Consider the following 13879-nt stretch of genomic DNA (forward strand, 5'->3'; position numbering starts at 1 on the left):
CGTGCTTCTCTGGTTGTCCTGGGTAAGAGGGGACGGAGGGTGTTTGCTTTGTGCTGGGCCTGAGACTGTGGAGCTGCATGCAGAAAGTCACTAACACTGCTGGGTTTAAATTAAAGAAGAATTCCCTAATTTAAGCTGATCACAGAATCACGGAAGCGTTGAGGATCTTAAAGGCTAGGGGTAGGGATACCATCTACTCTCCCAGGTTGCTCCAAGCCCTATCCAGCCTGGCCTTGGACCCTTCCGAGGATCCAGGGGCAGCCACAGCTTCTCTGGGCACCTTCACAGGGAACGACCTGCAGCTGTCACGATTGAGATTTCAGACACAAACAAAACCAAAGGCCCAGAAACGCCAAGAGCGCCCTGAGGACAGCGGGCCTGCGCCGGGCCCGCACCGGCGCGGGCCGAGGGAGGGCGGGCGGGAGCGCACAGCGTGCCCCGCGCCGTCGCACCCCCGCCCTCCGCAGTGGCACCGCCCCGCGCCTTCCCCCGGCGGGGGCTGGAGCGAACCACCGCGGCGACCTCCGCGCTCGGCGGGGGGGGGCGAACACCACCCGCGCATGCGTGCGGCCGGAGCGTTGCTCGGGCGCCCGTGGTGACGGCGGCGCGGCGGGGACACGGCGGGGACCCGCGGGCGGCCCGGGCGCTGGCGCTTGGCCGCTGCTCCCCAGAGCCCTCCGGCAGCCCCGGGGGAGCCTATGGAGAGCGGCCCGCGCAATGCCATAGTGTTCAACGCCTCCAAGGGCGAGAGCTTCACGCCGGCCGGCGGCTACAAGGCCCTGCGGAAGAGGCTGCGCGGCAGCTGGAAGGTGCAGAGGTGAGGGGCGGCTCTCGGGGCACCCAGGGGCCCCGGCGGGGCTGTGTGCTCCGCCTTGGGTGCCCGAGTGGCCTCTGGGGGTGTTTCTCGTCAGCTGAGGTCGCTCTCTCGCGTTGGCTGCGCCCTGTTGCATCTCCTGCCGCTGTGGGATGCTGTGCGTGGTTCTCGGGAGCTATAGCTCAGCTGTGGAGGAGATGGGATGTGAGTTGTAAGGGTAAAGCTCCTCGTGCAGGTTTGTGAGTCTGTCTCGGTTTGGAGTTTGGGACAAAAAGAAAACAGGGATTTTGTAGAAGGTGCTCCTTATCCCACCGCTGCTGTTTGGGAGACGAGATCAGGGAAAGGTTCTCACCCAGAGGTGCTGGCACTGCCCAGGCTCCCCAGGGAATGGTCCCGGCCCCGAGGCTGCCGGAGCTCCAGGAGCCTTTGGACAACACTGCCAGGGATGCCCAGGGTGGGGCTGTTGGGGTGTCTGTGCAGGGACAGGGGCTGGGCTCCGTGATCCCAGAGGGTGCCTTCCAACTCATCTTATTCTATGAAATGTGGCCGGACCAAAAAGAAGTAAAAGAAAAATAATAGGAAGCTCCTCAGGTGCAAAGTTTAATAGCAGCTGTGACAGTTTGCAGCAGTTCTGGGTCTGCCACAGTGCCTTGTCATAGCAGCGTTACTATTTAGCTGACTGACGTTTGTGAGGATTATTTTTGCTCGGGTTGTCAGCTTTAAACCCAGATAAAAGGATGTGAAGTGACTGAAGTGATTTGCTTTGTGTTCATTTGCCAGTCCTTTATTAAAAAAAAAAAAACAACAAAACAAACAAACAAAAAACCCCCCAAAAACCAACAAGGAAAAAGTTGTGGTTCAGGACTATATCCAAGAATAATGCCTGTCTTTATTAATCTATTCATAGCTTAAAAGATGAGATCACATCTGAGAGACTGTTTGGGGTGAAATTGTGGATTACAGCGGGACCACGAGAGAAGTTCAGTGCTGATGAGGTAAGAAGTCAATAATTGTTTTCAAGTTAATTATGTTTTAAAGTTTGCTTAAGTAGAAAAGAACAAGACAGAAGACTTTGCTGTAATGCTGCTTTAAATGAATTCATATAAATTAGAATTTGAACATTTTTCTTATAGGATAAAGTTAAATGCAAGCAGTCAAAATCATTTCTCTCCCCTCATCTCAATATAACTTTGTGCAGTTTTGTGTGTAGCTTCTCATGTGTTTTTTTTTTTGTTTGTTTTTTTGTTTTTTTTTTTTTTTTTTTTTTTTTGTTTTGTTTTTGTTTTTTCCCCCTGGATCTTTGTTGATTTCTAGTTTTCTGCTCTGAAGAAATTCCTGGAGGATGGTGGGGCCATCCTGGTGATGCTGAGAGAAGGTGGAGAGTCCCGGAATGGCACAAATATCAACTTCTTGTTAGAAGAATATGGGATTATTTTCAATAATGGTAATGGGGCTCACTGCTACCTTTAGTCATCAATTTGCAGCAAAATTGAAAGAGCAGGTTCAGCTTTTGTGGATACATGCCAAGCAGATCTTTCTCACAAAGTATCTTTTGTTCTAAAAGTTTTTTTTTCTTTAAATCTGCATGCACCTGGTAATGTTGGAGCCCAGCAAAGGCTCTCCATGGACAGAGTACATGGGCAACTTAGCCATTTCCATTCCTTTGCTGTAGTTGTTAGTTTTAATTTACTAAAAAACATAATTCTAGGGAAATTTCTTGATTAAAAAGCTCTTAATTTAAAACATTTTCCACACATTTTAAGGGATTGACTCACTTAATGCTTACCCTGAATAAGAAGTGGCACTTTTCTTTAGCAGACCAATAAAATGTCATTCATTAATTTTGCGCTGCCAATGTGGAAAAAAACCCCAACCCAAGGCAGATGTGTCTCAGGGTATATAAAATATTTGGGGTCTTTGGTGGCTTTTCTAGACTATGGCTTTTTTTGCATCAGTAGGATTTAATTCATCAAGTGTTTGGAAGATGTATTAAAAATAGAGTTATAAAAGTTGATACAGGCTCTTTTAGCTGGATCATCTCTTTCTCTTTTGCTTTGCAGAAGATGGTGATGTGCTTAAATTTTTGTATTTTTATTTCAATTTGCAAACATATTCCTATCCTAAATCTATTCTGTCCAAAAGGAAACAGTAGTGAAGGCTAGTTTCAATTCTTTTGGTAGCCAGATTCCAGCTTTGTGGTGTTAGAAGCAAACACCCAGGGAATCCAGGAGCTAACTTGTTTTTTCTGTGCTACATCTAACACACTGATCATCTAAGATGTAAATTTCTATACCTTTTTTCTTTTTTCAAGATGCTGTGGTACGAAACGTGTATTACAAGTACCACCACCCAAAAGAAGCACTAATCTCTGATGGAGTTTTGAACAGGTAAAGATTTGGGGTTTGTGAATCTTCACAGTAAACCCTTGTAATCTGGATTGTTTTCAGTAAGGTTTGTTTTTCAATATCTCGTAGGGGAATCAGTGAAGCTGCCAAGAAAACAGTGCTTGAGACAACAGATGAAGATGGCAGGGGCCATGACTCACAGTAAGTGTTTTCTCTGAGGAAACTGGTGTGAAAATATGTAGAACACCTCAGAATTGGCAGGTCTGTGATGAGCAGCAGTACACTGTGCTTATGGTGAGGTTTTTTAATGCGTTTCTTATGTTCTTATGCTTCTTAGGTTATATCTGCAAAGGAGAATCTGTTTAGTAGAGCTTGGTAACCCCTGAAGGAGCAGGAGGGATAGGTTTGGAAAGGAATTACTGTTCTCATGGCCAGATCTTTTTTGCCTCTAGTCTATGGGTTTCAGCTTGAGTTTGGTGAATCTGTCCAGCCTGCCTGGTGCATGCAGGTGCTTATGGAATTTCTGTGTTTTCTGCAGAGCTCTCACCTTTGTTTATCCTTTTGGAGCCACACTGAATGTGATGAAGCCAGCAGTGGCAGTTCTGTCCACAGGCTCTGTCTGCTTCCCTCTCAACAGGCCTATCCTGGCTTTCTATCAGCATGAGGTATGAGCTGCCTGGGGCACTCCCTGCATTCCCCCTGCCCCACACAGAAATTCTGAGTGGATCTTTTGGGGATTCTTACAAACCCACCTCAGTTTCTGATGCATCTGCAAACTCCAGATGAGCCCAGCAACACCTGAGTTTTTTTAATGATAAACTTCCTGCTATGGGGTTCAGAGGAGCATTAATGAGGTGGTCAGCAAAGATTACATATTTTTTGGTTGACTGGTGGATATCTTTAGTTCTTTAAGGTTTTGAGCTTTTTTCTGCTGTTCTAGTAATAATTTATTAAGTAAGATTATCCTTAGCTTTGTAAGTACAGCACATTGAATTAAAAAAGAAGCCTCTCACCTTGGAACCAGTAGATTTTTCGTATGTTGTCTTACTCATCCAGCCCTGTTAATTTATAAAAATAAATTCAGAAATGTAGTAGCAAGGAGTTACAGGCACTGTATTGATATTGTTAATGAATGTGAACAAGTTAACACAGTTTTTTACTATGTAGTCAAGTATGCAATGCAATAACAATTGCCTTTAAAACTGTCATTTGGAAGGAATTTTTGCTACATTGTATTCTTTGTTGGTAGAGTAAAGGTGGAAAGATTGCAGCACTGGGATCTTCCCACATGTTCAATGACCAGTATTTAGATAAAGAAGAAAATGGTAAGATCATGGTAAGTTGGAGTTTTTTGGCAGTTGTTTTTGTTTTTCTTTTAAGATACCCTGTTGGATCTTCACAACATTTGCAAAGCACTCCGGGCTTCATTTTAGAGCAAGACAGCTATGAGATGGATTCAGTATGGGATTCTAAGCCAATACTAACAGATATTCTTTGATGTGTTATCTTATTTTTAATCTTTTTCATTATATGTTGTTTAATAGATTTAATATGAATATTTAAGCTTAGTATGAGATTTCTTGGATCCTCCTGAAAGTAACTGAGTTTTCCCCTTCCCCAGGATGTACTTTTCCAGTGGCTCACAACATCAGATATCCACTTAAACCAGATGGATATGGAGGACCCCGAGGTAAGAGAGATCCATCACAAGGAGGCAAAGAGCAGTGGGATCTGGCAGCACTGGTCCTGGCACACCATGTGTTTAGCACAGAATGGTTTAATAGCAAGATGTGTGCTGCTGTTGTTGCAGAATCTTTATTCGTGGTCTAAGATTGAATAGACAGATGGCTCAGGTATAAAAAGTAGTGGTACAGCTCAGCCTCAGGTTGCTATTCATTATCAGGTATAATTTGTGAAAGTCTCTTTCCATTTTGCCCATGTTTATGAGATGGACTGCTCCAGTGTAATGAGTTTTGCACTTCACTCTGAGCCCTCAGACAAGAGGAATGTGCAGGAAGGAAAGGCAGATTTTCTGTATGTGAGCAGGGGTCAACCTGTGTGTCTGTTTTAGTTGTATACAAATGCTGTTTTTATTTGGAGATATCTTTATATGATAAAGTTGTATACTCTGTGTGCATAAAAGAACATCAGTTTTGCACAGTTGTTTAGTGTTTTAATTTTAAAGAATCGACAGAAACCCAAATAAAATATCCATATGTTGGGGAACTTTACAACTGGGAGAAGAGTTGGCACAGTTACTGATCTAGTGAGCTGCACTGCAAGGGGCCATACCTGGTAAAGTGTGAAATAATTATTTCTAAGTGAGTTTTTAGGTGAGATATAAGGTAGAAAGAGGCTGTGGGAATGGGTTGGCCATTTCACATGACAGGGGTGTGTGTCTGTGTGTCCAGGTTTCAGACTACACAGTGCTCCCAGACACAGCCGCGCTCTCCGAGCAGCTGCGGGTCTGCCTGCAGGAAGGAGAGGAGAACCCAAGAGACTTCACAAAGCTGTTTGATACATCCCTTTATCAGCTGGACACAACTGCCCTCCCTTCAGTTATCAAGTCAGCAGCTGTAATTTTCTTATTACTTATTTATTTATTCCATTTGATGTTCTGCATTTTCTGTTTGTGCTTAACTGTGTCTCCTGAAGACCAGGAAGGACTGAACTGTAGGCAACATTTTGAATAGGGGTATTCCAGAAGATAGATTTGTACAGTGTGGCAATGATGTTTTCTCTTGCTTCTCAGCTATAGTTTCTGGCCTTCTTTTCTCCTTTTTTTTTTTTTTTTTTTTCTGACTACATAAAATTCATTGGTCTGAAGTTTTGAGAACTGTCTGCAGTGAAGTTGTGCATTTTTTTGAGTGGTAACTGAGAGCTGCTCGTTTTTCCACTTTTGAATTATTTGGCATTTACTGAAAGCTGCATTTCAGTCACCTTTGCACTTCCCAGTAATTATGTTTTGAGATTTATCAACTGCTCACTTTTACCAGTTTAGTGTCACTATCAGCTTTGTCCATCATTACTCCCTGTTACCCGGATCATGCATGAACACATTGCATAGTTGCAGCTCAACACAGATTCCATGAAATTCCACTCTGCTGGGGACACTCTTTCTTCTTACTCTGTTTTTCTTATATTTTCACTAGTTGTGAATTCACAGGAGAATCTCCCTTCTGACCCCATAACAAATGCTTTTTTAAAAAACAACTTTTGGTTATTGACTTCTTTACAAACTTTTTTGAAATCCCAGTTGTGGTAGTATTGTGCTGGATCCCTTTTTCTTCATTTTTTTAAATCATCTTATATATTCACCTATTATTATCTTCCTCTGTCACAACTTTAATTTTCTCACTGTAGAAGTTATTTATTACTGATTTGTAGTTCTCTGAGGTCCTTATAAAATGGACATCGCATTTTTTTTGCGCTGTTACAGTGCAAAACTTTGATGCTGGTGTGTTCACAAAAACCCATCTCTGTAGCCTGCTAGTGGAAATAGATGTGGTATCATTTTTTCCCTCATGCTTTGAATTTTTCTGTGCTGCAGAGCTTATGAGGAACTGAATGTGCAACATGAGCCACTCCAACTCATTCAGCCTGAATTTGACACTCCACTACCTGTCCTCCAGCCAGCTGTGAGTAATTTTCTTGTTTGTACAGTACAGGCAGAACCCTTCTCCATGAAGGTTGGACTTGATAATCTTGGATGTCTATTCCAACCTTAATGAGTCTCTATTTCATTTGTTTCATGCAAAACCTCTGTGTGTCATTTCCGTAGTTCTGTAAAAGAAGTAGTGAGAAATGCTGTAGTAATAATTAATCACTTGGGAGTTGACTACACTCAGGGACCATCTTTTAGGAAAGAGCACTTATTTACACTTCTAATTTACTAAAAGAGCTTCAAAATGTAGTGTGTGGTACCAAAACAGAGTCCTTGTGATATAAGCCTTGACTGAGTAGCTGTTCCCAGTCCTGTGAGGTGCTGGCTCAGCCTTCCCTGTGAAAACAGGATGTGGTGTTTCAGAAAGCAGTGGTGGTGTAAGTTCTGCAGCCAGAGAGGAGCCAGTCTGTCCTGATCTGCCTCCATCTCCCAGATGCTCAGGGGAAGCAGAAAGTGGAGCACAAGTCTTTTACAGCAAGAGCTGATCAAACTTTCACCAGCAATGTTTGGGCTAACAGCAACAACACGAGCTATGGGCGTGTCAGACTAATTTCAGAAGGCAGGAATGTCTGAGTATCTGAACTGCGCCATGATTGTTCCATCCTTCTTTACCCTGGCCACTGAGAAAGCATTACTGGGATCCTTTAGAGCTGCAGGAGTGCAACTGAAAGTGCACTGAAAGTGGTGTCACATTCACTACTTTTTAAAAACCCAGGTCCAGCTTGTGACATAAATGGTGCCTGCATGAAACAGAAAATACTCTGACCAGAACTGATGTCAGTATATTTTCAGGGTGAGCTGTTAGGGCCAGTTTTGTTCCTCAGCTCTCAGCCATCACCTGGGTCTCATGGAGCAAAACTGAAACTGCAAATAAGAATGTCTAGTTGTGCTGCTGGGTGACAATTCTGGCACTAAATTCTGTCTGAATATTCAGTTATTTTTACAACATAAAAATGGAATTTTCAAATGGTGCCTCTTTCGTGGCTTTGGAGTTGCTTTTGACTTTTTAAAGGGTTTCTTCAAGTCCAATATAAGTTCAAAGCTGTTGTCTTAGAGATCTGTAAAGTGAAAGAAAAATCTTTGGCAATCAACCATGCTGTTTTTTCTCTTCAAGGTTTTTCCACCTGCTTTCAGAGAATTGCCTCCTCCTGCTCTGGAACTGTTTGACTTGGATGAAACTTTTTCCTCAGAGAAAGCACGTCTTGCAGAGATCACAAACAAATGTAAGCAGAGCAGATTGCTTACACATTTATATAAAAAGTCCAGTTTTTTAGAGGAGAATTCTTATATTTAATTTGAAATCATGGACCTCAGTTGGGAAAATCTACTGCTCTTATCCTGATCTAAGAAACTGAAAGGCTTTGGAAATTGGTAGCGTGACTGTATGTACCATGATATTATATTTTGTCTGTTACATGACATTTTATCATGCCTCTACCTGCAGTTTCCTATATTGTGCACAAATTGCTTTGTGCAGTCTTGCTGATGAATTTCACATCGTTTTTATGCTTTGAAGTTAGACTGTTAAGATTATTCTAAACACCCAAGGAAGATGAGCAGGTACTGGCTGCTCGAATGCATCATGGCTAGTCCACTGAGCTTGGTTATGGGGCTGAACCTCCCAGGATGCCAGTGGAAATGGGTATTCAGAGCAGGTTTTTGGCCAGATGTGCTCCAGGTGTGTGTGATACTCACCTGCCTCCTTCCCTGGGTGCTTGTTTAGGCACTGACGATGACCTGGAGTTCTACGTGCGGAAATGCGGCGACATCCTGGGAGTGACCAGTGAACTCCCCAAGGATAAGCAAGATGCCAAGTATATCCTGGAGCACATCTTCTTCCAAGTGGTTGAGTTTAAGAAACTGAATCAGGTATTTTTAATAACAATTACAAGTGAGTAGTTGGTAGTAGCAACAGTGAGGGCAGTGTGTCATTGTAGCACTACACTTACCACAGGCAGGAGGTGATGTGAGGTGTTAGTTGTGCAATAAATGAGGCCAGTGAAGAGTACTTATGACTGTTAATCTCCATAAAACATGTAGTGCTCAATTTATTAAGTCTCTCATTTATTTTAATTGGGGGATTAGTACATGCAAGTTTGTAATTGCAGCTAAATCCAGTTCATTACTGATGCCTGAGTGAGAGCAGGGAGTCCTCAGGAGTGGCCAGTGCTGCAGCACAGAGGTGACACCAGCATTGTTCCTCAGGAGCTGCACTGAAATACAGCTGTGCTGGAAGGATTCTTCAGAGCAGATTTGAGGCTTCAAAGTGTGTTTGGAGCATGTTGGCAGAGCAGCAGTTTGTACTAACAAGAATTGCCTGTTTCACATGTAATCTAGTTAAGCCAAAAATCTTACAGTTCTACCCTGTTGTTAAAGCTCTTTTTTTTTTTTTTTTTTTTTTTTTTTGCTTCCTCTTCCCTCACTTAAGGAACACGATACTGACCCAAGTGAAGCTGGATTCCAGAATGGTACCTGAGACCTGGCTTTCCCCAGTATGAGATAGACCTTTTAGGGAAAATATATTTTTCCATTTTTAAAGCCTCTCTTTTCAGTGTATTGGTTGGGACTGTCTCAGTAGTTCAGTGGATACTTGGATCCTTTATATGTGGTAGATCAGATAATTAATGCCTTCTGGGGAACTGCTTGTATTTCACAAGCACTTTCCAAAGAATTTCTTATTTTTCTACGTCTTTATTGAAACTGTAATTTTTTAATATATTAAAAAAAAATACAGAAAAAATGTGGTTTGGGTCCTTCTTTCTGGCTCCAGCATTTATTTTTTTGTAGTTGGGTCTTATTGTTGGTTCTGCTGGTGTACATGAAATCCTTAGTTGCACTGTGAGAAGGGTTGTTATTTTGGTTTGTGAACTGAGGACAAAAAAATAGAGCAATAATTTTAACAAGAGCTGCTGAAAATACATGTATCACCCTGAGGCAGCCTCCTTTTGTCTCTCTGCCAAAGAGAACTAAGGAGAAGTGAGTTTGCTACTGTAGAAAGAAAATATTTCATCCAAGGGATGGGAGGATTTGAAATTAAGCAATAAAAACATTGTTGCAGATTGCTGCCTCATACCAGACTGGAACTATTGAATTTTAAAAAGAGAGAACAGCACACGGATGATAACCTTAAGATTTAATGGTTCATTATTAAGAGACTGTGGTACTGCACAGAAACTCAGGAATATTTTTGCTTCCAGTTATTTGATATCTAGCCCACTCCCTGAGGTAGCGACTTCAGTAATGCACAGGAGTGGAAATTCAGGTTAAATTCATTGACCGTGAAATGTTGAAGCTTAATGCACAGCAAAAATAGAGCCATGGAGATCAGTGGTGAGAACAAAAGATTTGTCAACATCATCAATGCCACACCTCTATTGCAAGGACTGTTTTTTTTATATTAATATGGTGAAATTGCATTATAAAGCCTTTTTTGGCTGTCAGTCTGACACTCAAATTGTTAAAGTCTTCCCCCATTCAGGCCTTCCATGACTTCTGTGCTTTACTTTGCACTGCTGGGGTTTTTAAAATCAGAGCTGCTTTTTGCAAAAAATCTGTTCATCTTTTTATCCCCCCCAAAATATCTTTTAATTTTACATTTCTTCATGCTTCACATAGCATCTTGGCACAGGTTTTTCTAAAGGAGATGCCCCAAAGTCCCTGCCAAGGTCCTGCCAAGCTGAGATGTGCTAATAGAACATTAGAAGTTGTTGTACCTCTTTCTCCACTGCAGCATGTTGGAAATTTTTCATTTCTTTATCTGTTTTTCCTTTAAGGCCATGGTTGTGTTTGTCACCCAGAGCACACTTCATACATTCCAGCTGCAGATTTACACAACAAGCTTAATCTCTTCTCCTGTGCAGTATCAATACTGGTCAGTCAGCCGGCACAGACTGCAGCTGAACCACCCCCCTGCGTGCTCCTCTTGCTAATTATAGCTCTGGTTTGTACTCTTCTGGGGTGTTTATACTTCAAACTGTAAATAACTTATTGTTTCCCAGCCCTGTTTTGGAGTTGTTTTGTCACCTGTTCCTGATGGTGTAACATGGTTTAGAAAAAAGCCATGTGAACAGCCAGGGGATACAAGCAGCTCCCTGTTCTCTGGGTGTCTCTGAGGCCTCTCTGACAGCTGAAGAACAAATTTTTTTCACTGGATTTTTTTTTTTTTTTTTACTAGTGTAGAATACACGTAGCTCGCATCTCTCTTTCAAAGCTGTCCCTTTGGCCCTCTAGAAGTAAACTTACCTTGTAGCCAGAAACACTTTAGCCGTGGCACTGTGATACATGTAACATGTATGGCTGACTGACAGAATTTCGGAGTACAAGTAGGTGAGTGCTTTCAAGAGTGAGGTGAGGCCAGGGACAGGTTAGGCACGTAGCTAGCAAGGGAGTTTATACATTAATTAAATGATTGCTGTGATTCACAAAAGTTGGTTACAAGCAACTCTTGCTGCTTTCCCTTTTTGTCTCTGTCCTCTCACGCAACATGACTCGTTACCCCTTAATCTGTCCTTAAAAGAGGAGGGGGACAGTGCATTGGTTATTCAGCAACCCATAAATGTCCTCAGAAGTGGTTTTAACACGTCCTCCTCCCTTGCTTTGCTGCAAGCAGAGAGGAGAGGAAAATCAGGATTGTGTGAGTGGGGCGATATCTAACAACCCCTAATGGGTGGGGGCGACGGTCTGGGCTCTTTTCCTTCGCTTGGAGCAGGGGTTGGATGTGACAGAGGACACCTTCCCTGCGCGGTGGCAGGCGCTGGATTCGCGCGGCCGGGCCGAGCAGTGACAGCCCGCCTGAGGCCGGCGGGTGCCGGGCCGGGGGTGCCGCTCCCCACTGCCAGGCTGTGCTTTCCCGGAGCGCCAGGAGAGGGATCTGCAGCCCCGGGCGCGCCTCCGCCCGCGCTCCCGGCGGGCAGCGCCGGCCCCGCAGCCATGGCCCCGCGGCTGCAGCCGCCTCCAGGTGCCCCCTCTCCGCCGGGACCCGCCCCGACCCCTCTGCCAGGTAACGGGGGCGGGCGGGGGGCGCCCGGGCACGGCCACCTCGGAGGATCCCGCGCCGGGCGGTGCCGGAGGGGGCTGCGCCCTGTGAGGTTGTACCGGAGGCCGGCTCTCGGCGTTCAGGGGGCTCAGCTTCAGGCCGGGAGGGCAGCGAGAGTCAGAGACCACCACCAGAGAGACATTCATATCTTTATTGTGCTAATAGAAAAGAGAGGGATCGGGGAGGAGGAGGAGCCAGCAAGGCTGCGGCACTCGGGGGTGCCATCACCAGCCCAAACGTCCCTCACCACCAGTGGCGACTCGGTCACCCCAGGTGGGCAGATTAACTTGTCACCAGCTGCTGCCATCACCACTGAAGCTGCTGGCTCCATCTTCTGCAGCGTGGATTCCTGCTCCTCGCAGGAGGAGCTCCAGCTGGAGCCAGGGCAGCAGCATCACAGAGCCTGGTGCAGAAACACAGGGACAGCGTCAGGGTCACTCGGCTGCCTCTCCTGGGTGGCAGACCTGTGGAGCAGCACAGGGTGCTTCTTGAAGGCACCAGGCCAAGCCAGAGGAATCACCACAGGGGTCTCCGGGGATGATGTGTCTGGTTTGGGGCATCCCAGTAACCGTAACTCCTCAGCGCTTACATCGAGGGACATGCTGGTGTCCATAAAGGATTTTATTGCTGAGATGTCCCACCTGGGTGCTGGCACATTCCCAAGGGCTGAGGTGTCTCCAGCCAGCTCAGAGCTCTTGAAGAGCAGGCTCTCCAGTGGTTTGGAGTGCTTGTCTTTCTTGCAAGGTGTTGAGGTGTTCTGTGATGCCACATGCATCAGGCAGCCATCTCTGCTGGGGTGCTCACAAGGCAAACCAGACAGCTCAAAGGTGGCCTGGCCACGGTGGGCCTTGCAGAAGCAGACAAGACTGAGGTCAGGGATGCCCTGGGTCAGGCTGTGCAGCTCAGTCTTCACACAGCTGCTCAGAGACTCCGCCTGCCTGACAACACACAGAGAGCTACCACTTGCTGTGTTCTCCAAGTCCATGGGAAACTCCCAGGTGTCAGGTTTGGAAGTGCTGCTGGAGTCCATGTAATAACTCAGAACAGGAGAAGAATGGCTATGGCTGGAGGACCTGGCCAAGAACGCATTTTCTAGGATTTCCTTTCTGCTCAGAATGCTGGTACTGTGCCTCTGGGTGGACAGCATGGTGCAGAATCCAACAGCTCTCTGTCTTACGGGCAGCGATCAGGATGACCCTGTCAGGATAAACATGTTACTGTTCACCAGTGGGTTACAGACTTACAGTAGCAGGACCACTCTTGGCAAAATCCTGTCTCTGTCTTGCAAGGAGCTGAGCAGGATCCAGGACACACAGGAGGGCATCCAGCCTGTCACTGTCTTTTAGAGTAAAACGATTCTACCACAGCCTGTTAGCTGCTCAGAGGTTGTCGTGGAGTCTCCCTAAAGTTGTATTTATTTGACCTAAGCCTGTATATCACTACTCTTAGCTTTGTAAAGGGAACAGATGCATTTTATCATCACTCCTGAAGTCAAGGGCCACTAACCCCAGCTGGAATTAAGAGCCTTTGAGAAGGAGGCACCAAAACCAGGCTCTGGCTAGGATGGGAGAGGTTGAGGGGTGGCTCTCATCTTACTTTTAGCCTCATACATGATAACCCTCAGTAGATGTCTTCCAGCTCCTTCCTGAGGGACTAGGGTAGGCCAGGGAAGGGGATGACTATACTGCAAACTTACCTTTGCTCTGAATGTTAAACAGTAATAAATAGCTCCTGGATTTACTGTAAAAGGGCTGTATAGCCAATCTAGAAGGAACCTCTTCTTCAAGAGACTAAAGTCCTCTTCCCTTAACATGTAAGAAATAAAAGAAAGAATACAAAAACAGAATAAATAGTATTACTTACCTTCAGCTCCTGTAAAGACCCTCTAATGTTCTTGACCATTTTCTGCTAGTGTTGCTTACAGCAGTTTTATAGTTCTGGTAATCAATTAACAGTCCCTCCCTCTCCCAACCTAATTAAGCTAGTTTGGGAGAGGGAGGGACTTCTGTTTGCCTCTCTTT

At 44.9% G+C, this 13879-nt stretch overlaps 2 protein-coding genes across 2 annotated transcripts; one reads left to right on the top strand and one right to left on the bottom strand.

Annotated features, from left to right (window-relative positions):
* The first annotated feature begins 567 nt into the window (after positions 1-567).
* Positions 568-9557, top strand: IFT52 (intraflagellar transport 52). The gene is made up of 13 exons (XM_066199033.1): positions 568-817; positions 1722-1809; positions 2129-2258; positions 3126-3201; positions 3289-3360; positions 3698-3824; positions 4409-4495; positions 4781-4849; positions 5571-5725; positions 6710-6797; positions 7938-8046; positions 8547-8692; positions 9252-9557. The coding sequence occupies exons 1-13, from the start codon at positions 699-701 to the stop codon at positions 9297-9299; spliced, it is 1314 nt and encodes a 437-aa protein (XP_066055130.1). The 5' UTR covers positions 568-698; the 3' UTR covers positions 9300-9557.
* Positions 9558-11995: 2438 nt separating this feature from the next.
* Positions 11996-13823, bottom strand: LOC136298362 (uncharacterized). Its single transcript, XM_066199031.1, has 2 exons — positions 13722-13823; positions 11996-13055 (listed from the first exon to the last, which is right to left on the bottom strand). Exon 2 carries the CDS (start codon positions 13003-13005, stop codon positions 12253-12255), a length of 753 nt encoding a protein of 250 aa, XP_066055128.1. The 5' UTR covers positions 13006-13055; positions 13722-13823; the 3' UTR covers positions 11996-12252.
* Positions 13824-13879: the final 56 nt, after the last annotated feature.

This window comes from Chamaea fasciata, unplaced genomic scaffold, assembly GCF_029207755.1.
Source record: "Chamaea fasciata isolate MVZ Bird 193981 ecotype frontalis unplaced genomic scaffold, bChaFas1.0.hap1 SCAF_17, whole genome shotgun sequence".
In the NCBI taxonomy this organism is placed as follows: Eukaryota; Metazoa; Chordata; class Aves; order Passeriformes; family Sylviidae; genus Chamaea; species Chamaea fasciata.